Source organism: Poeciliopsis prolifica, unplaced genomic scaffold (assembly GCF_027474105.1).
Source record: "Poeciliopsis prolifica strain line A6 unplaced genomic scaffold, Auburn_PproV2 SCAFFOLD014, whole genome shotgun sequence".
In the NCBI taxonomy this organism is placed as follows: Eukaryota; Metazoa; Chordata; class Actinopteri; order Cyprinodontiformes; family Poeciliidae; genus Poeciliopsis; species Poeciliopsis prolifica.
The window spans coordinates 6,499,956-6,527,451 of record NW_026562389.1 but is presented as its reverse complement, the minus strand read 5'-3'; the positions used below and the strand labels follow the sequence as shown (position 1 = coordinate 6,527,451).

At 36.0% G+C, this 27,496-nt stretch overlaps 1 protein-coding gene across 1 annotated transcript; it reads right to left on the bottom strand.

Annotated features, from left to right (window-relative positions):
• Positions 1-753: 753 nt before the first annotated feature.
• On the bottom strand, positions 754-26,514 carry jak2b (Janus kinase 2b). Its single transcript, XM_055039515.1, has 24 exons — positions 26,033-26,514; positions 23,916-24,151; positions 23,326-23,449; positions 23,109-23,226; positions 19,568-19,713; positions 19,137-19,428; positions 18,083-18,202; positions 17,824-17,981; positions 17,539-17,650; positions 16,857-17,043; positions 14,275-14,399; positions 13,972-14,106; positions 12,501-12,588; positions 11,193-11,320; positions 10,900-11,038; positions 10,431-10,582; positions 9,357-9,507; positions 8,277-8,410; positions 7,426-7,615; positions 6,520-6,644; positions 6,255-6,427; positions 5,409-5,526; positions 1,987-2,100; positions 754-1,567 (listed from the first exon to the last, which is right to left on the bottom strand). Exons 2-24 carry the CDS (start codon positions 24,145-24,147, stop codon positions 1,460-1,462), a joined length of 3,369 nt encoding a protein of 1,122 aa, XP_054895490.1. The 5' UTR covers positions 24,148-24,151; positions 26,033-26,514; the 3' UTR covers positions 754-1,459.
• Between the last annotated feature and the right edge of the window lie 982 nt (positions 26,515-27,496).

Below are 27,496 nucleotides of genomic sequence, written 5' to 3'. Positions count from 1 at the left end.
CTTCTGGTGTTTTAATTGAATTTATTTACCTGCCATTAAATTAATCCATGTTACAGCAAAGAGCTGATTTAAAAACAGATAAACAACAGGGCAACATAAATTTGTCTAAAATACCTCTAAAGCAAATCGAATAGAACGTCATATCCGGTTGGTATTTCATAATAAAACACCACAATAATGATGATCATTGCTTGTGTGAATCTTACTAAAAGCTGTTGGTTGTATATTACAGAACTTCGTCAGTCCTTCTGGTACAGAAATGTTAAATAAATTTATGTAATGTAATCCTTTAACATTACTTAATAAAACTCTTATTTAATAGCTACATGACCCCACTTGTTCAGATTTTAACAAATAAACATTACCATAATTATGTTGGTGATACCTTACATCACCACCTGGTGACTTAACTAATTTAAGCAATGAACAGATGCACAGAACAAATATGTGGATGTGCTGACTTTCTTTAGTTGAATAAAAAAAACTTTGGTCCAAAAAAAAGCAAAAGAATTACCTAAGAAGAGGGATTAAGAGCTGACACTCATCTTCAACCTGAACAGCTAAATTTAGTAGCTCTGAAAACTAAAAATACTAAAACCTTGGGTTTTAGCTTATAAATCAAGGTAACAATAGTGAAAAAAAAAAATCAAAAGAATCAAGTTCTGCTAATTTCCCAGTGGATTATGTGATATTGACAATACATTAAATTTGTACAGTGGAAGTTTTGAGAAAAATGAAGGAAATGCATGTAAATACATTTCTTCACAGATATATTCTTTATTTTCACGCCACCTCTCACAATGAAAACAATGACAGATTTTTCAATCACCTTTGTATGCACATGCTTTAACAATGGCAGTTGCTGGCATCTGAAATATAGTGTTAACATTATTTAAATTTATAAAATTATAAAATCTTTCTGGACATATGTACATGATTTACTGCTATAGTACAGTTAAGCACACACATTTAACAACAACAAAAAAAAAGCTATCAGTCCACTTCCTCTGAGGTGACAGAAAAGGGGATGGCAAGAGCTAGCCCAGCTAGCCGTACGGAGCTCTCATGCATATGCACGCACACACACACATACACACACACACGCACAAACAGAGAACTTGTTCACCACAAGCGTCTGTAGCTTTAGTTCTGGCAACAGTCTCGTCACAGTCTCTATAGGTGCTTCAAGTCTTTTTTTAAACTTTGACCAAATACAATTACATATTTTCAGCAACATCCGCTTCAAAAGTTTGGCCATCCAAACATTTCCAGGCCACTCAGCTGCTCCACATTACACAAATCCCTTGCTGGAAGGCACCTCGGCAGTAGTTCTCAAGCAGATCCTTGTTCCAAGTCACGGCGCTCCACTTTTCTTTGCTTTTGGTCTTCATCTTTCTGCCACAATCAGGGCAACAGTGTTTCAAGTGTCGTGGTTCAACGTCAGGAGGGCACTTGACTTTTAAAACTCCTCACTGTCCCTGATCAGGTCGATGCGCAGAGCCAGCTCATTAAAAGATGGACGTAAGGTTGGGTCTTTATCCCAACACTCCTCCATGATCTGGTAGATCTGGAAACAAAGGGAAGAATGTCAGCAGAGAGTAAAGGGAGTCAGAAACATTTACATCAGAGTCAAAATCTTTTGTCACATGGGTCAAAAATCATTGAGTCAAAAGTATTTGTGGACAAGAAAAATATAAAATTTTTCAATTATTTGTTTATTGTAGCAAAGTGGACATCCCTGATTCACGTTGACATGTTGGTTTGTGTAGCGTGACAAAGCACAGCTCACAGAGGAAATCTTCAGCAACCGATTATCTCAGACCAAGATGGCTACTACATCTGAAATTGATTTTCAAGAAATCTAGTGGCAGTTGCTGTTATATAAAGCAGTCTAACACTTGGCAGAACTTAATAGAAGCAATTCAGTGATGTAGTAACAATAATCTGTCACAAACAGAGCTTGTAGATAAACAGAAAGGTGCATACCTCTGAAGGACAACCCAGGGGCAGAGGCAGCCTGCTGCCCGATTTGAGCAGCTCAATGAGGTGATAGACGATCAGCTGCCCCTGCTTATCGTTACCCATCATTGACATAAATACCTAAATGGAGGAAATAAGTGGACAAAGATGGTGAGTTTGAGGGCAAGTTGGAATTTTTCAGACTATAACCCCAAACTTTAGTCCTTTATCTCAGAGACAAACACAAAGTAGGACAAAAAAATAAAAGCAAAACAAAACAGTTTTTAAATTTTTTTTTACAATTGTAATCTGAACGTGTAGCACATATTCACATGCATCCCTCGTGAGGAGATACTTCCTGGAATTGTCATTCACTGAAATCCCTTATAAAGAAATCTCCAAATATTCAGACAAAAGACTGAATATTTGCTTTTCTTTGCAAAATAAGTCAAGCCTTGCCTCAATGAGCTTAGGTCTGGGCTTTTACTCTGCCTTTCTAACACATAAATAATCTTTGTTTTAAACCATTCTAATGTAGCTCTGGTATAATCTGTTGTTCCCCTTCTCCATAAGCAAACCTTCACCCCAGTCTCAAGACTAACGTCGCCTCTAACAGGTTTTTCTCTAGGGATTGCCTTCTATTTAGCTCCATTCATTTCCCTATCAACTCTGACCAGCTTCCTATCTAAAAGAAAGAGGGTAAAAAAAGAGATACATTAATTTATATTTATGAAGAAAATGTGAACGAGAAAGATATGTGAATATTTCACATTATTTATTGAGGCCTGACTCCCATTGGGATGTGTTTTTGGGGAAATGAACCACATGCACATTAAGACATGACGGATAATGTGCCTTGGCTGTCAGATTACTGGAAAGAAAAGCATGTCTGGAAAGGGTTTATGTTTAATGGCGCTGTCATCCTACATGAATCAAACTGAAGCTTATTCTCTGAATGTACACAATGTTCTCAGAAGTACAGAGAGCCTTTACATCGAGTGTTCAAGCAAACATGAATTCAGTCTCATGAACTCATGATGAAACTCAGGTGAAAACAGGGTGAAATTCTCCAGGCAGTCGAACCGTCTTTTACTCATGTCCGCATGTCCGGGCTTGTTTTTGGCCATTTCACAAGAAATGAAACAATGTACCCTGAAATCAAATACAGACACTGTGCAAACAGTACAAAAGTCTCCTTAATGTGTTTGCTCAGTAGAAGTTCTACATGTCTTTTCAAGTCTAAATGTTCTCCAAAATCCTGCCAATTTCACTTGGGTGGAGGCATTTTATATAAATGTTTAGCACTTAAGTTCAAACTGTCTTAAATGGTGCAAGAGTCAGTTTTAGTTTCTTAAAGAAATTATGCAAATATTTAGAGTTAAATATTTGAGAAGACCAACATACGGATTGGAATAAAAATGGATCAAGTGAAAGGCTCAAATTGGAATATTCTGATTGGATTCAGATTGATGGGTATGAATTTGTAACACTGGTTCTGAACAGGTTATTCTATTTGTGGCATAGAAGCATAATTGCACAGGTGACATATTTCTACCTTCATTGGCTAGACGAATGCAGGAGAAGAAAAACAGGTCTGCTGATTTCTCATGCTGTAACGCAGGGAGACCAACAGCACGTGTTGCTCAGCTTGTAGCTTAACATTTACAGCAACGTGGCGCTGGTCCATTCTGGGCGCCAAGACGACAAAAACAAACGCACTACTGCGACTCCGCTGTTTTTGATCAGGACAAAAAGTAGTAAGAGTTTTTTTAAGGAACATTTCAAAACTGCATGTCAGTTTATTCTGTTCTGGATAAAACATCTAAACGCACATGATGACTGGATTAATGAAATGAAGAAAAAAGTGAATTTCAGAATTTTTAGTTTGTAAATAGTTATAATGCCCCTTCAAAATAAAAAAACCCCGTCTTAAACTAATACTTTTTTAACTTTATTTTTACTGTGCTCCTTGAACCACTCTTACCCTTTTCTAATCTAATAAAGTCCAGCATCTTGGAATATTTATGTCCAATCAAAAAGGCAAAAATTCACATTTAAGCAACCCATCTCCTTCAAGCCAAAACACTAAACACCAAGAAGAAGCTTAGATACATTTTAATGCTCATGCAGATTGGTGATGATTTAAAAATTGGCCACTATCAGAAAGCCACAAATCAGATCTTTTTTCAAACCAGTGAATGCACCATGCTAAGAGCTACCGGTTGGGGCCTGACATTTCAAAAAGCATGCCCACATGCTGAGGTCACTGCACTTTCCTGACTGATGTAGCTGGCTGTTGCAAGCTTCAGCAACTCACTAGAACACAACCATCAATCCTGAATATTCCCGCTTGTTCTCTCATGCCCATACTAGTTGTTTCATACATTTCCTATCTGTGAAACACTGAGCCACCAACCCGTAGGTTCAGCTTTTAATAGGAGGTTAAACTTTAATAAAGGAAGGAAATGCTTCCAGTGAAGCACATTTTGTTATCTTTGTTTGGACAGGATAAGCCACTGATCTCAATCTCTCTTTCTGAGCCACTGGTTTTAGATAACAGGTCATTCATAAATATTTTAAAATGTTATTTCAGAAGTGAAAGAGAGGAATTTCATGGGTCTAGTAAAGCTGAAGTAAATCATACTGGATTAAAAAGATGCATTTATTGATTCGCAAAAGCAGAAGCAAATACCGTTAGTAAACAGATATAAAAAGTGTAAAAGTTTTTGAAGTCTATTAAATTAGTCATATTTCGAGGATGCATTAAGACATTAGCGATAAATATATTTTCTGTTACAAATCAGAGTTCATTGGACACGTAATAAAAAACTGAAAGGTGTAAATGTTTATAAATCTCCAATTTCCAAGAATTCAACTTTTAAGTGCTTAGTTTCTGGAGGCTTTTTTAATCAAATGAAATGGGTGCAGAAAAAAATACCATATTTTCTGGACTACAAAGCACACTTAAAGCTTTAATATAAAAAAAAATTACAGTGCGCGCTATATATTGTTCTGGAGTAAACAAGCACCATGTAGTGTATTAATAAGGATCAATTCTGGTTGTGCTTTCTAACCTTGAACAGATTTTGTGTGATACTTGGTCAAAATGTTTTAGTTACATTACAGCTACTGGAGTAATACATACTATATACTTTGACTGACTGTTTTGTTCACTTAATGCACCTTGTAGTCCGGTGCGCTTTATATATGAAACAAAATAATAAAATAGACCATTCATCAACAGTCTGCCTCATACTTATGTGAAAATACTGTGAGCAAATTAAAACAAAAAAAGAGAGCGGTGGAAAAAGCAGTCAGCTGGAAATCTATCCAGGAGTCACCAGCGGTTGCTTTGTGTTTGGGTTATTTTAGCAAGTTGCTAGCATTAACATCAACTGGATTCAGAAGCAAAATGCAATTCACACATACAGATGAATTCAGCGACTTACTGCAGGAGGGCTGCAGTTCTTGTAACTGTGTGTGAAGAGCTCATACAGCACCACTCCAAAGCTCCAGACGTCTGAAGCCACAGAGAACTTGCTCTCAGTCAGTGACTCAGGGGAATACCTGCAAAACACACATACACAGGTGGGCTTTACACACACTGCTACTGGAGATGGTAAAACATATCAGAATCGAAGCTTTCACGCCAAAGAAAAAATTCTGAATAAATACCAAACTGAGAGTGTGTTGTTAACTTGCAGTCAACTTCTGTGCCATAGAGTTGAAACTACAGGTTTACATATAATGCAGTGGTTCCCAAAGATTTTCTGGGTCCCCCTATGGATTACACCCCCCCAAAAAAATCAACTGGGCACACACATCGCTCAACATAAACCTAAACCTGAAATAAACTCCACTGAAGTTTATTTCACACTTCAGGTTGCAACAAAACACACTACAAACCATCTTTACAGTGAAACACTTTACAGTTAAACTGTCAACCTGCAGACATGACCTGGTCTGTCAGTCAAACTTTTCTCATGGAGGAGAGGACAGTGGTTGATTTTTAGATCTCTGCTGAGGTCGATAAGATCGGTGGATGAGATCGGCTTCGCATCGACCACCAATCTCCCAAAATCGGTGATCAGCACCGATAAATTGGCAATAAATTGGTGCCGATTTGGCCCCTAATTACAAAAGTGGTTTCAGAACAATAAGGTCAATATTTTGATCTGATTTACCTTCAGGCAGTGATGGAAAAAAATGTGCATGTAAACTTCTGGATTCTCTAGTATTCTCATTTAGTCAAATTAAGTGTATTTGTGACATATGTAACATAAAAATAAACTAACCAGAAAATGGGACTCTCTCCCGGCTCTTGGACCATATAATACTCTTTATCCTGAGGCAGAACTTTGGTGAGGCCAAAGTCTCCAATTTTCACTCTTAGCTCACTCTCCACTAGGATGTTCCGTGTCGCCAGGTCTCTGTGGATGTAACGCTTGTTCGACAGGTACTCCATTCCCTGTTGACAAATACATAAAGACAAACAGGAAGTCCAGTTGTTGGTTAGAGGCTCGGAGCAGGTTGCTAAAACTTCAGGTTGCGCTGCAGCACCTTGCAGATCTGAGAGGCGTAGTGGACCAGCTTTTTATGGTCAATCCGCTCCATGTTTTTTATGAGATAATCGCGAAGACTTCCAAAGGGAAGATATTCCATGATGAGGCGAAGATTACGTCGACCTGAATGAACCCAAGGAAAACAGTTACATGTAAATAAGACACAATACAAGATAATGACTTTAAAGATGCTCAGTGAAACAAACATTTTACGATCATTAAAACATTCCTATAAATCATCAAAGTCATCTGTTCCAATCACTTCTTTGGCAACAGATGAATGAAGTCAAGCACCTAGATATCCAGACTGCTTTGATAATCATTTCTGAAACAATGTGTTACTCTGAAAAAGTTATCACGATACAAAGGTTTCATATCAGTCGATATCGATAACTATTCATTTGTTTTTTTGTTTTAAATATCTGAAATACAACCAACCTGTTGGTGTGACCTTTCCTGTTCCAGTTTTACTTTTACGTAGTTATGAGGCAAAGAGGGAAAAACCTTACACTGCTTTTCCTCTGCCTACATCTCCCAGAATGCTTTGTGGTTCTGGATCATTGTTCAGAAAAATTATAGAAAATTCTGAGATTTATTACCTATGGATATTGATCATGTGTCCATTGTGATATACATCATTATTGATTTATTGTCCAGACCGACTCAGTGAATTAAATCCTCTGACAGGAAGCTACCTGTTCAGTATGTACATTTGTGAAATTTATTTGCTACTACACATTACATAGTCAGCTTGTAGTAATACTGCATCTGAGTCATAGTACTATACACAATACAAACTTTTTAACCTTCTCATCCATATTAAACCTGATTTATTTATTCACTAAGCAGATATATTTCAGTCATAACACTTGAGGTTTAGAATAAATACTAAAAATAAAAGTACCTGCGCTGTAACAAACACCCTTATACTTGACGATGTTCTCATGCTGGAGAGATTTCAGAATCTCAATCTCCCTCTCAAAGTCTCGCATGTGCTCTGCTGTGCTGTGCTGGAGTTTCTTCACAGCAACGACCTCTCCAGTGTTGTCCTGGAGTGGGTCATAGCGGCACATCTCCACACTGCCAAAGTTTCCCTTAAACACAAAATGACTCCAGGTGAGACAATGCTGTTTGATTTGAGACTCTAAAAAATGTACAGCACATCAGTTTTGTTCTAAATGAAGTCTTTATAAATCTGTAATAATGTAATCTCTGGTGAGAACCGACAGTCTGCACTGCAAAAACACCAAATATTACATTGTATCTTTAGGCTAGTTAAAAAAAAAAAAAAAAAAAAAAAAAGAAGAAGGAAAGAAAAACTTTCAGACTTTTTCCACCTGTAGAAGGACAATTTATTTTTACCTTATGAATGATAATAATATACCTGTGGAAGTAGTACATTTTATTAATATTAAGGAATTTATTTTATCTTGCTGAAAAGTTTGTTTTAAGTTGGTTTTATCTTATTTCAAGTGTTTGCACTAGAATCGGAATTTCTTTTAGTCACTCCATAAAAACACAATAAAATGTAAAAAATAGCAACTCTAGAAAGGAAGTGACATAATTGAATAAAATGATAATAAATAAGTACATGTCACATACAAAATATAGTAGAAATGCACTAGAAACAAGTGGGATATTAAGAATAAATACACTATAAACCAGACCAAAAATACTTGGGAGATTTGGTGATTTTACAGAGTGAAGACACTTTGCATGGGTGAAACAGACGAAAACATCGTCATCAATTAATACCTTGCCGAGTAACTGTAAAAATATAAGATGTCGTTCTTGAAACAGAGCTGGCTCCTGGTGCTCAAAGCCGCCAGCGGTGCCACCAGCACCTGTCGTTCGGTTTGGCAGGATGTCATCCATGATCAACTCGTAGTCTAAAAACAGGAAACGATACTTTTAGTTTATGTGTGGGTTTGGGAAGTCAATGGCAAAAAACAAAACAAAATAAAGACATACAACTTGAAATGAAAGTTAACCAACCTATTTTAAGGTTTTCATTTTTTGACAACATAGTGTGAGTTTATGGGGTCGAAGTTCATACATTTTTTTTATTCTGTTCTATTTTATTTTTTTTGGGTCTACAAAAATATTTCTTAAATTCCTTGTTTTTATCTGCAATTTGATATTACTATCATGTTTTTAAATAAGTAAAGTGTGCAGTTAAGATGCTGATAAACATCTTTGCAAGAAAAGCAGAAGTTTAAGTTTAGCTAGAAGAAGTTTTACTTATGTAGCACTTCTTGAACAAGGCGGTTCAAAGTGCTTTACATGAATTAGAAGAAAAAACAAAAACAACAGATTAAACAAAAACTACATTTTAAAATGTTCCAGATGTTGTGGGGTTGGTAAGTAGAGTATTTTCAAAGTTTGTTCTGGATTTGTAAAATATAAAGCTGATTGTTGGTTCTAGATGTTTGATTCTTGTTCTGGGTTGCCACTCCACCGATTACAGTAGCTACAATTTTTATAGGAGCTGAGCCAAGTACTGATTCCTTATCTATCTAATCTAATAATTATGTCCTCTTCAGAGTTCGGCAGTTGCCAAAGAGGGTAAAGGGCAGAAAAAAGTACATCAACTGTCTTACTGCCACAAGGAAAACTCTGACCAATACTTCTTTCTTTAGTCTGTTCCTAATTTTATTTCCCCAGAATCAGTGAACCAAGACTTTCCCCATAAGTTCTCAGGAAATCATTACACATACTGATGACATTTTATTTGGATGCTTTCCAGGACTTCTGGAATCTAAATAGGCGTCTTGATTTTTAATCTGAAACACCAGAGCAGGAATTTGACTGCAGGGTAAGGAGGGTTAAACCGACCCGGTGTGAAGAGGCTGTGAAGGTCGCGGATCACCGCCCGGAATGTGGGTCTGAATGTCGGCTCGTAGTCCATGCAACTGGAGATCAGTTTAGCGATTTCTGTCCACTTTGGAGCCGGAAGCTCCTGGTGGTCGTTGTAGAACAGGACTTTCTGTAGTGAATAAATGAGGATCAATGCAAACTCAAACCGGGCATTCGCCTCAGGAAAACCCAATGAGCTCTTATATAACATGACAACTGGCTCATACATCAACAGGATGAGCAATTATTCAAATTACGCTCAATTTGTCCAATTACTTTAAACAAGAAGTGCCTGCCATTATTAATGAGGTGCACAAGATTTCACTATGACACTTCTCTTTCGAGACATCCCATGAGCTTCCTGCATATTTTACCATTTGAAAAGATATTTTTTCCAAACTGAAGGTTTTTTCCTGTAGTATTTGGAACTCATGTGTCAAACTGAAGGCCTGTGGGCCAAATACAGCCCGCCAAAGCTTTTTATGGTGCCCTCTGGATAATAGATTGAACACTGTTTGCTTAAATATTCAAATCAATGCAATTTTTATCTGCTTAATGCCAAAATATATCAACCAGTTCCTTCAGTTTCTTGAGGATTATTGTGGAAAATAATATATATACATAGATATATACACACACAGACCACCACCAGACATACTGCATGGGTGAAATCTCCAATCTAGATGTGAGAGAAGCAGTCCAAAAGAACCTCACTTTGATTTTTAAATTTGAACTGTTTGATATTTTATGTCCATCCTGTAACATCTTCTCCTGATCCTCCTCTCTGATTATTATTACATTCCTTTCTAACTTGTGTCTGCTATGGCACCAAAGACTAACTCTAATTCAATATCTAAATACTTCAAGTCAGGTCTGTATAACGGCTGTGACTGTGATTATGGGTGAATATTGTACTGAATTGATCAGTCACCATAAATCGACCTCATTTCCAACTCTCTGTGGTCGGTACACCAGATTTCGAGAATGTACAGGAAGTGATGCTGCATCAATTTTACAAAGATTTTCTATTTTTGGTCATAAACTCAGCCCTACCTTTGTGTTGTCCAGCATTGCCAGTGGTTTCTCTCCGCCGCTGCAGATTTCCCACAGCGTGGTACCGAAGCTCCACTTGTCTGCAGCCAGACTCAGAGTCATCGGCTCGTTTATGCATTCAGGTGGCACCCAGGGGATCCTTTCAATCAGGACTGATTACAAACAAAAACAAGAGAGGAATTGATTGCTTTTTTCCCCCATGTCAGATATTGACTTTAGTAAACAAAATTTAATTGTATCCAGTTTGATTTCGTGCCTTCACTGGTCACATTTAGACTAGAAATGTCAATATATCAGCTGTAAAAGTCAAAGTTGGAAGGAAAACAGCTTCTCTGTGCAGTCACTTCTTTTTATTTGTTAATTTGTCAACAGAAAAAACGTGCAACTGATGCTTATCAATGTGTTAACAAGCTCCCCCTGCTGGTAGAAATGGTTATGACAGTAAAGTGGAGGTTGGCGAGGAACTCACTGTCTTTAGGCAGGACAGTGATGCCGATACCGGGGTCGCTAAGCTTGATGAACGGGGGATTCCCGGCCCTCCGATCATCCTCCCTGATCAGGAGAACATTTTTGGCACAAACATTCCCATGGACAAGATGCTTTTCCTCCTGCAGGCACAAAACGAGAAATTTGTGCAAACTCAACTTTAAAAACACATTTCAGCTCAGATTAAGCTTATTATCTTCTTTACAAATTCATAAACAGTTTTATAAGAACTTACAGCAAAACAAACACAGAGCTTGATTTAAAATGGATTTTTACCAGGAAGTTCATGGCCCAGGCCAGCTGTTTTGCCACTTCAAGCTTCCACTGAATGTTAATGGCGTTCTTGTTCTTCTTCAGGTAGGTGTCCAGCGAACCCAACTTCACATATTCCTGCACCATGATGTCTGAAAGGGGACAGAAAGGAAGTTTTCTTTTTATAATTTAGTTTTTAAAAATGACAAGTTTTTTCATACCAAAATATAAAGCTTTGAATAGAAAGAAAACCACAAAACATAATTTTGTTGTGAAATAATTGAAGAAAGGGCAGTAAGAGAATTTTGTCTTTTTAATTTTTTTTACCTAAACGTACATTTAATTTTCCATGCTGTAAATATGGAAAACAGAAGCTCATATCTTCTGTTTTTTTTAAAACTGAATATTAACATTTTTAATGATCAACTATTAATCTATAAAAATTAGCAGAAGTAGAAGACACTGGACAGACAGCAATAGTACACTATATTTAGTAGGAAATTAATCTTTATTTCAAAGAGACTCTGCTGAACGATACTCTAATCCCATGGAGAGTAAAGAATATGCAAAAACACAAAATCATACCAAGTATTTTTGGTGTACTTTCTAGTGCAAATATCTTTGTAAACTTCACACACAAGTAACTTTTTAAGCAAGAAATGGAGACTTGTTTCAGAATTTTTTTTATCAATTCATAAATATTGATAAAAAAAATTCTAGTTCCATTGGCAGATTATTTAACCTTTAGCAAGACATGATTCAAATGTTATAAATTAATTTATTTGCCAGTAGAACAAGTTCTTTTTCATCACTATTAAGAATTTATTTACTTTAAAGAAGTTTCTAAATCTTGCTTTTAAGTTAGTTTTGTGTTATTTCAATATAACTGAGATATTTGCACTAGAAATTAGACCAAATATACTTGGAAAGAGTTTGTGTTAATGAAGTTCAACTCAAAATTTGCAAATTTTATCAGTGGCTTATGATTAGAAACATACAATTGTAGACATAAAGTGCAATTTCTTTGGTTGTTAGCTAATTTTACACAAGGATTTAACCGTCACTATTTGTTTATTTCAGATATTTGACCTCAACTAAAAGTTTGTTTTGGACATTTGAACATCAGGTATGAGAATCCCTGTGAAACGTCACAGCACTGCCTCCGTCGACAAATAGTCTACATTTGTCGACGAATAGTCTACATTTGTCGACGAATTAAAAACACATTTGTTTTTAATCAGATTTAACAGTATTAGAAAGTTAGCATTTGCAAAATGCATGTAACATACTAGCAGTAAGAAATATAGCAGAAAATGTGTGAATCTAACTTACTCTCTTCTCCACAGACACAAACTCCATAGTTGAGGATCAGGTGTTTATGGGATAACTGGCTCATCATGCTGGCTGCTTCAAAGAAAGACTAGAAAACCAGAAGGAGAGAAAGAAATATGCAAAATTACAACTCAGAAAAATTAAAACCAAACCAGAAATCTTAGCTGGTTGAGTTTTCTCAGTTGTATCCACCACACTTTTTAATACTTCACCTGACAACTATGTAAATCCTTCACATATTCCTACTTAAATAAATATGTTTGTTTTTAGAAACATTACTATACTAAAAAAACTCTTGGTATTTATTTCAATCTCTTTTTAGAAGTCATACACCACTTTTCACATTCTTAACTCTAGTAATTGTTAAAAAAAAAAGCTATAATGCACAATTTACACACTTTTCTGCAAAATATACAACCTTTGCACAAAGGGAATAATAAAACATATGTTGCTTTTAATTAAATAAATAATATAAACTGGTATTAAAACGTTTCTAGTTTGGCACATCTAAAATGTTCACGTATGCTTTCAGGCCCAAATGAAGGTTCTTGAAGTTCTTGAATCCCCTTAGAGGAAACCAAACATTTTTCTTAGTAAAAAATGTTTTTCATTCAGAAAAACATTTTAATGAAAAATACTAGAATGTTAAAAACAGGATTCCTGTGAGTTTTTACATGTAAAAATAAAATAAAATAAAATAATTCTCACTTTTCCAGTAAAGCAAGGAAAGAAGGACAAAATGTGAAAAATCAGAGTATGAGAAGGAAGGTAAAGGGATGGAAGGGAAGAATTAGACAAAAACAAAAAGACAAAGAGACATGAGAGTAAAAATAAAGAAAATAATCATGGAGGGATTGACTGAAGGCAGGAGGGAAAATGATGGAAAGAATAGAAGGACGTGACAGGAAAAATAAAGAGGTCTGGGAGGATAAAAGTACAGAGGTGAGGAAGGAAAAACACAAAAGTAAGAAAAAATAATATGAGGGGAAAAAAGAAAAGGAACGTAACATGAATGGACAAAAACAAAAAAAGATGGACATTGGAAAGAGGACATAAGGAAAGAGGAGAGAAAATATGAGGCAAAAGATTAAGGAAATGTGGACAGAACACCAAAGGAGAGGTAAAAATTAATTGAGGATGGAAGGAAGAACAGACGAGGAAGGAAAAACAAAAAAAAAACTCTTCCCTTCGAGTCTGAGATCTCTGATTTAGAGAATACAAATATTCTTCAAAGCTTCTTTGCCTAACCCTACCTAAAAATACTGAAATCAAATCAGAGTTCTGTGAAAGAAGCTTACAAAAAGAAATGCTAGAAGGTCTGCACCATCACTGCAAAATAACGTTTGGATTATCTGTGACTTGGATAAAAAGCAAGCAGAAATGGGCCTAATTTGTAAAATAATTAAAAAAGACATTTTTGTTATGTTGATCATTTAGTCGCAACACGGAAAACGGCTGTAAAACCACAGACCTCGGCGTAATTTCTGTGGGCCTGGTCCAGAACTTTCATCACAACTTCAGTTTCGTGCATTTGCCCGTAGTCGCCAAGCTCCTTACGAACTCCTTTAAAGATCTTTGTAAATGTGCCTTGACCAAGACTCTCCATCTGATAAAAAAAAAATAATAATAATTTTAAAAAACAGAATAAAGTGACTTCTGTAGCTGGAATTAGTGACCAAACACAAATTCCAAGTTTTATAAGAGTTTATGTAATCAAAGAGACAATTGGGGAATTACAAACACCACAGAAGTTAGAAATGCACAGTAAGCTTACAAACTCCAAGTCTTCTTTCCTGATCTTGTGAAACACCATCTGACTGACGTTGTGTCGTTGTAGCGACGGAGACAAAGGCACTTCTGAACCTTTGTTGCTCCTGCAGATGAGGAGGCAGGACTTTTCTGTTTGGAGAAAAGAATAAAAAGGGGGGAAACTTACTTCGTTAGTTTTTTTTTTTTTAATTGAGGGTGTTTTTTTTTCTAGTCTTGGTTGTAGAGTTGATGTTATGAGTCAGAAATCTGAGAAACAACACACTATTTCTTCATCTCTTTCACCAGTTCTGGTAAAATTTCGAAAGAAAAAAGGGAGTAAGGCACTTTTAAAGGTTCCTGCTTACTGGTAATTTTCCCTTGAACTGTGTCTCTGTGTGGCTCACAATAACATGTAAGCTGGAAAATTCAACAAGAATACATCCTGGATGTCCTGAACGTCACTTTATTCTGCCAAAACAGAGAAACAGTTCAGGAGCGATCTGAAGAGTACATGAAATTTAAAAATAATAGCTAAAATTTTTTTCTTTTTCACCCTTTGTTGATGGAAATTAGCTCAGTAATTGCCTGATGGTGTAGACAGTGACTGCGTAAATACAGATGCCACCAGCAGGGGGAGACATCAGTTTGTTTAAGGTTGCCTTGGTTAGGTAATAATTTAAACACAGAGTTTCTTTCTGCGGTTATCTCACTATTTCCACACAGTCCTTGAACTGCGTGTCATAAAAGTGAAGAATAGACTCCAGCTCATCTGATTATATAGTATGGCTGCAACTAAATTATTTTTAGTTATCGCGTTTTCTGTCAATTGTTCTGATGACTAGTTATCTATAAAGGTGACACATTCTGTAGATTTTATTAAAACTTTTTTATGCAAAATTAGGAAACATAAAAAATGCATTTGAATAATTTGAATTTAACATAAGAAATAAACATTTTATCTACAACGCAATAGCACAACATTCCTTTCGTGAATGCCTGATCATTTGAAGCATCTGTAGCAAAACAAATATTAAAAGCTCAAATCATTTTTGCTTGATTTAACATCAGTACAGTGTAGGGCTTATCTACTGACTGATAAGTAATTAGATGGTAAAAGAATTTGAACAAAGTGAAAAGGAGTGCTGGGCAGTACATATTTACAGAAGTAAATGTCGTTTTTTTTCTTATCTTAAGCACAAGATGTGTACATGTACATTTTTGTACAGCTTTGGCTGAATTACTTTTCTGAATACGTTGTTCTTTCACTTAATGATTTATCAATTACTAAATTAGATGGCCATTATTTCAATAATCTATCCAACATGATTAATTGTTTCAGTGCTTCTTGAGATCACTTTCAAATACTATCATGATAATTGCATAATACTGCTACCAGTATTTAGTTACCTGATGAATACACCTGAAGTCTTTAAACTGCTTGTGGTCCACAGCAGTTACAAGTTATGGACTGAATCCATAACTTTCAACAATCACAATCCCCTTAGTTCTTACTGACAATCAGCAAAATTAGTTTTGAGGTTTTCTAATTATTTAGAAAAGTATTCGGAAGAGAAAAACACCATAATCAAATTTAAGATAAAAAGGAAAAAACCCCAGTAATATTGGTTTGCACTGGACAACAGAAAAGATAAAGCAGAGAGTGTGCTGCAAGATGAACTTTGTGCAAAGATCCCTGTTTATCTTATGACATTAGAAGAGAATTTCATTTCTGTTGTAACCCTTCTCTGGAAAACAAAAATAAACCCCAAAAATATAAAGTGACATAACTAAGATATTCACCTTACATTTTTTTTATCTGCAAATCTGATAAACATCAATCAAAGCAGTAATAGCAAAAACAAGTTCTTACATGTAGGTGTTTGGCCTCAGACGTTAACCTCATCATCCTACTTGAATTATCCTTTTATGTTTTAAGTTATGCAAAATAAAACAAATGAATAAAACACTTGTTTGAAAATACATAACCTAAGAACACAAAAAAGCATATTTCTTTGTGCTTCCTCTGATATCTATCCTTTTTGTGGGATAATCTAATGGTAGTGCACACATTCTGTTCAAAAATCCCCAAAGTAGAGGCGTGTAATTAGATTGTGAAGGATTAGAATGTGTTAATCTGCCAAAGCAGATTATATGTAGGATTATCAATAAGGGACATTGTATGCAATGCTGTTGCTTTGATGGATCAGTTTCATTTTTCTCATTTTCCTCCAGCTTACATAAACTAGTGTTACTGGCTTTTAATATTAATTGACAGCACTATCATATTAGTATAATTAGCCTCAGTGTAAAACTAAAAGTAACTTTAAAAATGTGTTGGATTGTGTATTAAAACAATTATTGTTTTATTTGGCCATTAAACACAGAATCTCACAGAAAGGCAGAATGACCAAGTATTTCAACAACAAAGTATTAAATATATGTTGGACTTTAAAACTCAACAGGCTGAAAATGAAATTGACCAGAAATGCTTGATTACAAGTTTGTTTTTTTCTTTACTAAGAGCTACTGTATATTTGTATGGAAATCCTACAATGATATTTTCACCTATTGGCCCAAATTTTTCTTCAAATAAATTTCTGGGCTTACCTTTGGACTGAGGAGGACAGCACTTGGTGAACTGGAACACGATGCCGTCTGAGCGCACCGTTTCTTTTTGGTAGCAGCTGAGCAACTCCTGCAGTGAGCTGAAGTTCCTCTTGGTTCCACTGAGGTTAAACTCGCCAGCAGTGGACCTGGTGATCTGACAGTGCTTGTAATCCACCGTATCAAACACCTGGCAGACACAAAGCACACAGCTTTACTGCAGGAACGCAACCCTGAGCATCCTTTTAAGATTCACATCAGTTTAACTGGGAGAAAAAAACAAAGTTCATAAAAATGCTTGTTTTATTTTTTTTGAATTTGTGTTTTGATGTTAAAAATCTAGATCTGTTTTTGGGATTAAAGCATCCATAGTTTGATTAAAGTATAAAATAAAGAGTCTTTTTCTCTATTCTACTAAATGTGTTCCACTTATTGAAGATAAATTATGATATGAATCCTATTGTTGTTGCCCGGCTCTTGGATGCATTGCATAACAAGTGGCTGTTCTGGCATCACTAACAACATAATTCCCACATACTGAGAGCAAAACAAGCAGAGGGACAAGACGTACAAGGGAAACATGACTAAATACACATCCAGAGGAAAACAGCTCTAAAACAAACCTCAGGAACATTTCCATTCATTAATTTTTAGTCATCACTGATGTAGAAAATGAAAAACTCACCTCCACTGGGAAAGTTAGAAAATATTTATTAAAGTCTTTTGGGCTGCATCTCAAAATGTACAACCCCCGCTTGTCTCCACACTTCTGAAGCCGGCTGACAGCAAACTCCATTCTGCAAAAAAATCATTAATAATTAAAAGCAAGCTGTTGTTACTAACAGAGAATACAACCAGCGATTTGATTTTGTTTGATTTGGACAAGTTTTGAAAACAAGCAGTGAATGACAATTTTTGCTTATTTTCTTCCAGATAAATATTATGTAAATCACAGAAATGTATGACTTACGAAATGGGGCCATAGCAATGACAAGATATGGCCTCAACGAGCCTGGGAGGGGCCACCTCCTTACAAAGGTAGTGATGTGCGTCTGTGGTCAGTCGATAGTAGCCGTCAATGAGGGACGCAAATGACAGGGCTTCAAACAGACTCGGAAACTCCAGCTCCTAAAAAATACAAACAAAAAAACAAAATCCCTCCAGTGAACATCAAGCTAGCCTCAGATTTCTCTGCTGGAGACAGAAAGACGTTCATTTTGAGAAGTTACCAGATTCTTCCCATCCTGCTTGTTGATGGTGACCAACCGGCTCTCTGTGGCGCCTTCTTTGCAGGCCTGTTTGATGCTGATGTCAGTGACATCATGGAAGTCGCACAATGTCTGCAACTCCTAAACAAACAATATAAGAAAAAAAATTAATTGCAGAAAACATAATTTCTTAAAACTTTACAGATTTTCCATTGTAATTTATCTGAGATATACCAATCCACTTTTTTTCCTTCTGATTCCAATCAGCCGATTTGATACAGAAAAACGGAACTGAATTCACTTAAAACGTCTCTTTTTTTTTTAAACAAATAGTTTTACAGAATTACAAATGTATTTGGTAACTCTTAAATGCACAAAACACTTCACAAGCTCAGTTGAAAATGTAAAAATAACTTTCATTTGTTCAGTCAGTGTAATTAGAGTATAACAACAAATGTAAAATAAATAATAAAAACACTGAAACTGACAAAAACAAACTTTCTTTTAAATGGTTCAGAAAGCGCAATTAGGAATTGTAACTACAGTGTAATATAAATAATAAAGCACGATGTCACTCAGAGTACAAAGTATAGAACTGTACTGAATAGATCAGTCCTTAGGAATCAGGCACATTGTCACCAATACCTGGTCTAGAATTTTTTTCAATATGAGATATTAATATTGGACTGGTGCATCTCTAGTATCTGTCAGGTTTCTTTAAGCTTCAAAGCAGATGATGAGTTTTATTTTGTAAAGTGTGTTGCAAAATTATTCATTACCTATAAACTTCCAGATCTTGCCATTTTATAAATACAACTGTCAATGTATTTTGTTTGCATTTTATGTGATGCAAATACACATTTTGCATCAACTACAGATGCAAATCTTTTCAGATGTGTCATCGTTTTACTTTATGAACCATGACATAAAAACACACTGGATATAATTTGATGTTTTTGGTTGTAACATGATAAAATGTGAACAAGTTGAAGTGCGAGCTGTGTTTGTACGCTTATGACCAAGTCAGTTCAGGTTCATTCTGGATTAGAGGAAGAAACCGAAAGGTGATACAAACCTCATCAGAATCTTTTAATTTCTCTCGACACCACTGTATCCCCGTGTCCGCTGCCACCAGGATGATGAGCTGTCCGCTGGCTGGTTCTCTGACCTGAAAGGTCTCCGTGTAGAAGGCTTTCTCCAGCGACTCGATGCTGATGAGGTACTTCAGTTTCAGGTCGCGCACTGTGGTCCGACACTGACTGAACTGCTGGATGAAGCGCTTGAAGCGGAAGCGGATCCTCTTACGAGTTAAAAAACTACAATCCTGGATCTGATTTCTCATATCCTTTGGAAGGAAGGACTTGTAACTAGAAAAGATGCAACAAATTTGAATCAATATTTGTCTTAAATTAATTTCTGAATGTAACCAAACAAAAATGTACATTGAATAGAGAAGGTGAGCTGCTATTAGAAAATAAAACATCAAGAGTTTTGTGTTTTTAGTACCTTGTATTGTGATAGATGTCCAGAGGGGACATCTGTCTCTCCTTAGCTGTCCTCGTCATGTCAAGCACAGCCATACCAAGGCACTCCTCCTGTGACTCATGGGAGTTGGAAATCGTCACCACTCCGTTCACAAAGTCATTCCTCCACTGCACACAGTAGCAAGAGAAAACCAGCTAAATACTTCCTCTACTTAATGCACGTCAGTGTGAATAGGCCTGTTAAAAGATTTAATTTGGAGATTTTTATTACCAAACTACCGAAACTCCCTCAATGCATTTGGGGGACATTTAGTCAGTTGTTCAGTTTTGTAAAAAAAAAAAAAAAGCTTAGCAATGTTTATGTTTAAAGTTGTTCCAACCCAATGTAATTAATGTTAAGAAGTTGGTAACGCTTGAGGGCGTCACAGTTCAATTTTGAAATTTTATACATTATGGAAAGGTATTTTTAGGATTGCACAATATTAGAAATATGCATAATTCCAATAAGGCAAATAAAAATAAATCAATAGGCAAATTGGAAAATGCTGACAAGAGGACAAAGGTTTGTCTTTGATTTTATTTCTGTTTTTAAAAAGGACAAATATATGAAAACTTATAAACATAGAATCTAAAAAATAAGTTGCATTATTTATCACTTCAGAAAATGAAACATATTTTAAAGAATCGTCACACAGCGTGAACTATTCCAATACTATATTATCTTGTATTTTTAATGATGATGGTTTACAGATAATGAAAACTCAAAATTCAATGTCTCAGAAAATTTGAATATTGTAAATATATATATTATTATCAACTCATGGTGATGCAATCAAATCAGCCAATTAAATCAATTGTTTTCTGAGTCTCTCAGTCTGAGTCAGTCATGGCAAGGACCCCTGACTGGACAAACGTCCAGACGACAGTCGTTAATACATGTTAAAAACAGGAAAAGGTGCAATAACCACAGACTTTAGAGAAATTTCAGTCAACTTCATGCCTCATTCTGCTGACATGCTTCATGGAGAAGCTGACTTCATTTTCCAGCATGTCTTAGCACCTGTCCATACTGCCAAAAAAATAAAGAGTCTAAAAGCTGTTTAGTGACCTTGGTGTTACTGGCTTGGCCTGAACCTCAAAGAGAACCCACTGGGATGAAGTCAGAAGGGATTATTGACCATTGTTAAATGCAAATGTGCAACTGGCAGGCCGGTTTATTAGTCAAAACTCTGACAACAGAGCAGCAGAGGATAGTGGCTGAGTTTTAGGCCTGTGCTGACGTACATAAAATAGGTGGATAACATCGGCTTTATATATAAGTATCAATCGATCACCAATATTCCAAAATTAAGGAAAATGGCGCCAATAAATCAGTTGGCTGATAAATTGGCTGGCTGATAATTCGGTGCACCCCTACCAATTACTGAACTTCAGTTATCACAAGATCTTTGTTATTTTATAGTTAAAAAAAAAAGCAAGGAATGTGGAGTTTTACATTTAGAGAAGAAAATGCACAGGTGCAACTGAAAATTCAAAACTATGTGCTACAGAAAGGAAAACACTATGGAAGCAATAATATTTTTAGATTTTATTCCCCAATATTTATTCATATCTAAAGAAAACATAATAAACTCTACACCTTGGAATAAAACCACACCTGCATTTCTGAGCTGATACTCTTATTACAGTCAACTAACTGCTGTTGACTGAAGCTATGTTAAGTCTCATGAATTCAGATAAACAAAAATATCTAATCGTTCCTACCACCACGTTGTTTTCTTACTCAACCTCTTATTTATTCATATAAATTTACAACAGAATAAACTGCCTTTAAGACCTTTTTGACCTCCGCTAAGAATAAAAAAACAGTCTGCAGGAGGTACATGGTGACGTACTTGCAGTCACTGGAACAAACTTTGTTTTCGTTTTCCCCCTGCAGGTCCACATGACGCTGTAGGATGGCTGCTAACCACAACTAACCAATGAATGAGCTTCCTGTTAGTCTGTGTGACGTAACGTTTGCAACTCTTGTTTTGGCTTTAATGGGCCAATGTGAACACTAAACAGACCAGAACTAAAAGCTAATGCATTCGCCATCTCTGTCTCGATCTTCACACCTGCATTGCTCTTGAGTTCAGACTGAGGATGAAAACTAATAATGCACAGATGATATCTAACCGATTAAAACATATCTGCACATAATGTGCAATAGTGTTTTTTGTGTTAAAAAAACAAACTCTTTTTGCAACTTATGTTACAAGTTCAAACTTAAGATGAAAGCGTAACCACAATTATGTTGAAGTCTATTTAGAAATCATGTCTTGTGTCAACCCACTTAGATTGTAATTTGTTCTTATAACATTCCAAGTTAAGTTAATTCAATTAGGATCCTGGTATGTAACAATGACTTTAAAAAAAATCTTAGGAAAGGAAAAACATTTGAAACCACATTTACTTGCTCTATAGGTGCAAACAAACAATATGTCAAAATAAACACTCTAACCCTGCAGTGCTTATCTTCTTGGCTTTCCGCAGACTTAAATCCACATAATCCATAATCCAGTTCATAAAGTCAACTTTAGTCTCCTTTATGACCTCTGTACATTTTTTTTATTGAAATGCGCACATTTCTTGTTTTGATTTACACATTATAGTTGTGTTTAACCCAACGAGATAAGGACAAACCAACGTAGATAAACAAGGAAACTCCAATCCAACAAATGTTTAAGTGTTGAGACAACTTAAATAGTTTGAAGAGTTTCAAATCTTACATTATTTGGTAAGCCAAATATGGTTTTTTTCCTCCTGTTCATTACATGAATCAAAGGTGAAAACTGACATTTTCTTTTTGCTGTAAATACATCAACCAACATTGTTTTTTTTGCTGCACGTTTCCACAAATGAGCCTGTATGTGTTAACGTCGGAAAATCAGCACCCACAGGTCGACTCTCAAACTAAACAGGAAATTGTCCAGTAAAGGCCAGTTTATTTCTAAATTCTGGAAAATAATCTTTAACCTGATAGAAATTATATCCACTCAGTCAAAAAGATGTTTAATTTGTCAGCTGCAATCTATAATAACAATGGAATCTATATTTTCAGGCAACATGTGCAACCCACTGCCAAAGCAAAGTAAGCCTTGAGATGCTTCCTGCTTTGTTTCATCATTACTGACCCTTACTGGAAGATATCCTGTGTGCACGATTCCTGTATGAGCTACAAGTCTTAATTGTCTCAAAGAAATACAGGAAGTAATGACTAATTTGGATAAAGGCCCTACAGAGGAAGTTTACGGCTCACTGGACCAGTTGAGATTCGCAACAATAATGTGTTCGACCTTTATCTCAACTAAAGTGTATTTTTCATGAAAGTACCAACAATCACTGTAGAAACTGAGATTCCTGAGTGTTTTTCACATATCCAGTGAGTTGCAACACAGTTGAATACGAAAGCAAGGAACAACAGAAACCAAAACTTTGAACTGTCTATAGTTTAACTCGTACAGAAAGCACTGTCATTAAAGATTAAGATTAAAAATAAAGGCTCACACAGAGGCACTTACCTGAGAGAAGAGGTAGGTCATTACATAATCATCAAGAACGGGACTCTCTGACCCTTTTTTGACCCCATATCGATATGCCCGCGATGCACCACTACTGTACCAGCCGGGGAAGTAGTACCTACCGTGAGCAAAAAAAAAAAAAAAGTCAATAATTTTCAGTAAATATGGAAATTATTATTATTATAAGGATAATCTAAAATTAACTAAAGTATGCTACCGTATTCTGAAAAACAGATCTTCAGAGGCCGATTCATCAAGCCGAAAGACATGATTGGGAGAAAACCACAAGTTGTCTCTCTCTCGAAAAAGGCTAAAAAGGTTGTAGTACAAGGGTGATATACCTAGAATGATTAAAAAAAAAAACAGAAACCAAAATAATTAAATGTAAGCTTCATGATGTACCATTAAATAATCAGACTGCATGTCTGTAGTAGCGCAATCTTTAATGAGGCAATTAACTGGAATATGCCTCAAGACATGCAGAAGAAAACAGTTTTAAGTACTAATACAGGTGAAAAAAAGGTCAAGAGAGATAATCTAAAATGTCAGGTGTGTTTTGGTTTACCCTTAAACACATGGCAGGCAGGTAAGTCTAGTCTCTGTCCCCCAACTGCCTTGCAATACAACAGTAGTGGCACATTTATTCTATCTGATCACACCTCCACAAAAAAAGATAAAAACTTTGCCTATTTATTTTTGCTTATGTTTAAATTAAAAACAAAATCTGAGCAAAAAAATTAAATCCATGTTGTGAAAGTTACAAAAATGGAGTGCTTTATGCAGGCCCGCACAGTTTGGAGTACTCACAGCACGCCTTGGCTGCATCTATACACAACTCCTCAGCCACGTAGTCCCCGGGTGGGTAGCTGAGAGTGCCGCTGTCGGCTGCTCCTTGGCTGCTGTGGTAGAAATGAAGCCTCAGAACAAGAGCAGCTGGTCTTGTGTCTGAAGATTCCCGATGGGCGGTCCCGTTCTGGTGCACCATGGGGCGCGAGTCCGTCACAGTGTCCATAGCTGGCGGGGAAGCCATCAGCAACATCCACCTAAACGGTGACAGCAAACAAAATGCGTTGGGGCCGATAGTTTCCACTTGGCCTACATCTAAATTTAATATCATGACGAGGGTGCATGGTCTGAAATGTTGCAGAGCTGGAAAATGTTGCATAAAGCACAGAGGAGACATTGTCTAAAAAACGGTTATAAAATCTGTAAATCTAATTCCATGAGTGACAGTTATGAAACGCAGTCATGAGTTTCTTTTCTCAGTGGACCGTGGAGATTTTTATCCAACCATTTCATAATTTTGTGAAATTCAGAATATACATCTTATTTTAAGAAATTAAACATATAATAATTCTGGTTTGCAATTAACGCCAGCAAGAAAAACAATCCTCCCACTGCAGAGGTTAAAACTAGAGATTGGCATGTACTTACTGACTGACATCTGACCTTGATTCAAATCTGCTGGGTGATTAAATGGTGCTTCTAATAACATGGTACTTAAATAAAAAATGAATCAACTGTTTTGATGTTTTTCACCAACAGCCAAAGTCTTTAAAACTCAGTTCCCGTCTGGATTTTAGCTTCTCTTCAGGAAGAGTTGGTATTTTATCCTAACCCCATTTTTCAATATTTTAAATATTGTACCCTCCCCCATCTCCTCTAGGAGTTATGGTTCCCATATGCAGTTTGCAAAGAAACATTGTTCTTACTGTAAATGTGAGTCACAAGACACAAAAACAAGGAGCAAAAGGAAGCTGGAAATCTGTTTCTGATGCAGACAAAATTTTAGATAGATAGATAGATAGATAGATAGATAGATAGATAGATAGATAGATAGATAGATGTGAATTGAGATAATCTTGAGTTCTGTTTCACATTTTGATCCTCATCAATCTAAATACTCCGTGATATAGAAAAATCTTACACGTTTCTTTTTAAACAAGAGTGCAGAAAATCTAAAAAAAGAAAACGAGTCCATTCAATCTAAAAAGCATGTCTGAATTACATGCACATCACTAGTCTTAAGACTTGCTGCGTGTAACTGCATTTTCCAAAAAAGCACAGAAAGAGGATATGGTAACTAATGCATTAGAGAATCTAGTAACTTCCATTTTTCTACTAGAGGTTGATTAAAAGGACAAGGTACATAACATTACATGAACGTGAATGAAAAAATCTTAAAAAAACAAAACAGGAAAAACTCTAGGGAGACAGCTAGTTTGAGTAAACCTGATGTAATTTCTGACTGAATGGTTTAATTCCAATGTTATTTCTATTCTAGGTTACTTTTAAAATAAGTACTATTCAAATAATACACAAAAACAGTTTTTAAACCAGTATTTTCATTCAGTTTTGATTAGTACAAGTGCAGGGTCACAGTTCTGATATGACATTCAAATGGGAAATATTTTCCCATAACAGCTCCAATGATATCATGCAGCTTACATAAAATTCCTCTACATTGCAAACCCCCTCTATATTTCTATATTTCAATCAAAACATAAAGACAAGACATTCATTAACATTTTTTTACAGTAACTGATAGAATTGCACATTCATGTTTCTTCTCCTAAACTTTTGCTGGAAGCCAAGCATTTTATCTCTAAAATACTTTTCTAAAGGCTATTCGTTAATATATCAGACTTTAAGCTGCAATGCAATAACAAAATTAAACCCAGCAGATCTTTAATTCAGTAAAAACTTATCAAGGCCGTGATCTTTGCAGTTATCTGTTGCTTCAACTGACCCCAAACTTGTCGCTTGCAGCCCCATTCAACCACCGATAAATGTCACTAGAGAACTTCACAGTCATTAAATTAACTGCAGCTGAGTCGTAAGGGTCAGGGTTATACACCTTCAAGAATAAACACGGTCCCCCAAAAGGCTGCCAAGGCAATATTGATGAGTTAGTGTACACTTACCCTGGCGGTGGATAGCTGTTAGCTGTCTGCTAACTTCCAAGGCCAGCGCCGGAGCCTGGACCGAAGCTCCACAAGCGGCGCCGAGATACCGCTGCCTTCTGCTGTTGCTCACCGATTAAAATCACTGATTTATTTACGGCATGAATTCTTGAGGGGATATGAACGATTCCATGTTTCTCACGGCTTGCCAGCTAACTACTGCTGGCTGAAGCTTCCTCTGGTCAGCCTAGCTTTAGCCATCACACTTCTACAGGGGAACTTCGTTTATCTCGTCAATCTTCTCACTTAAGCTAACACTAACTAACATTCCGCGTGTTGATAAATCGTCCCGGTCGCACGAATTTGATTGCCCACAGACATCTTCTCAAGCTCGTACATATAACTAGATAACTAAAATATTTAAGACTCGGCTATGACACTTTGTTAGCTACTTTGTCAGTGGCTGCTCCAGCTATCCCGAGCTCCAACTGAGTCAACAGAGGTGCCTCTCCCACCATACTGAATGGTGCGTTTACAGGCAGTGGGAATTCTAAAGAACTCCGCACGGATGACTCCAAACGTCAAAGTATCAAAAAAACAAAAACAAAAAAACAACAACATATGGATTAACTTCACTGGAGAAAAGGAAAAGAAACGTTAAAATATAATGATTTCTGATTTAATAAATTACACCATCGTAAAAACGTATAACTATACAATTATCAGATTTTTATAAGCAGAGCTCCTTGATTTTAAACCTCAAATACAGAAAAATGAATGTAGAAAGAAATTTGTTATTCTGCAAAATAATGAAAGAAAATTTTAACTTTTACCATGCTTTTCTCAAAAAATATTCACAAATTTATGCCAAAAGTGTTAAAGGTAATTCATCCTGTTATGATTTCACTAATTGAAGGCATGATAACATATTCTAAAAAAAAAAAAAAAATCATCTTTGATTATAAATGGCTGACATTTTAGGCAAAACATGTTAGTAATAAATTCCTATGAAACTCTCAACATGCTTTCCATCAACCATGGAAATTAATGCATTAATTTGCTTAGAAATAGATTCTGTTCCCCTTTCTATCCTTCCATCCATTTTCTAACACCCTTGTCCTTAGTGGGGTCAGGAGGGGTGCTTGTGACAATCTCCAGCTAACGTTCTGGCCGAGAGGCGGGGTACATCCTGGACAGGTCGCCAGGTAAAATATATCCACATTGAAACGATGCAAGTTACCCTCATAATAACTTTTTCCAATTGAAATGAAATGACAATTCCTGCGTGTTTTTTGATTCACATATTGAGACAACAGAACATCTTGCTTTCATTGCAAAGTTATGCATAGTTTTAAGAGGGATTTTTATAATTTGAGCTTACATAAGAAATCTGTTCCACTTTTAAGTTTTGATTTGATTTTCTAGGGGATAAAGAATGAAACTAACTAGTAAAATTTGCTGTTTTGAAAAGACAAAGCTCCATTT

Coding starts and splice junctions, on each gene's coding strand:
- jak2b (XM_055039515.1), bottom strand. CDS start 24,147: ATGTTGCTGATGGCTTCCCCGCCAGCTATGGACACTGTGACGGACTCG. Junction 7,616..8,276: donor TTTTACAGTTACTCGGCAAG/GTATTAATTGAT, acceptor TTTGTGTTTAAG/GGAAACTTTGGCAGTGTGGA. Junction 2,101..5,408: donor AGAACTGCAGCCCTCCTGCA/GTAAGTCGCTGA, acceptor TCCTCCATTTAG/GTATTTATGTCAATGATGGG.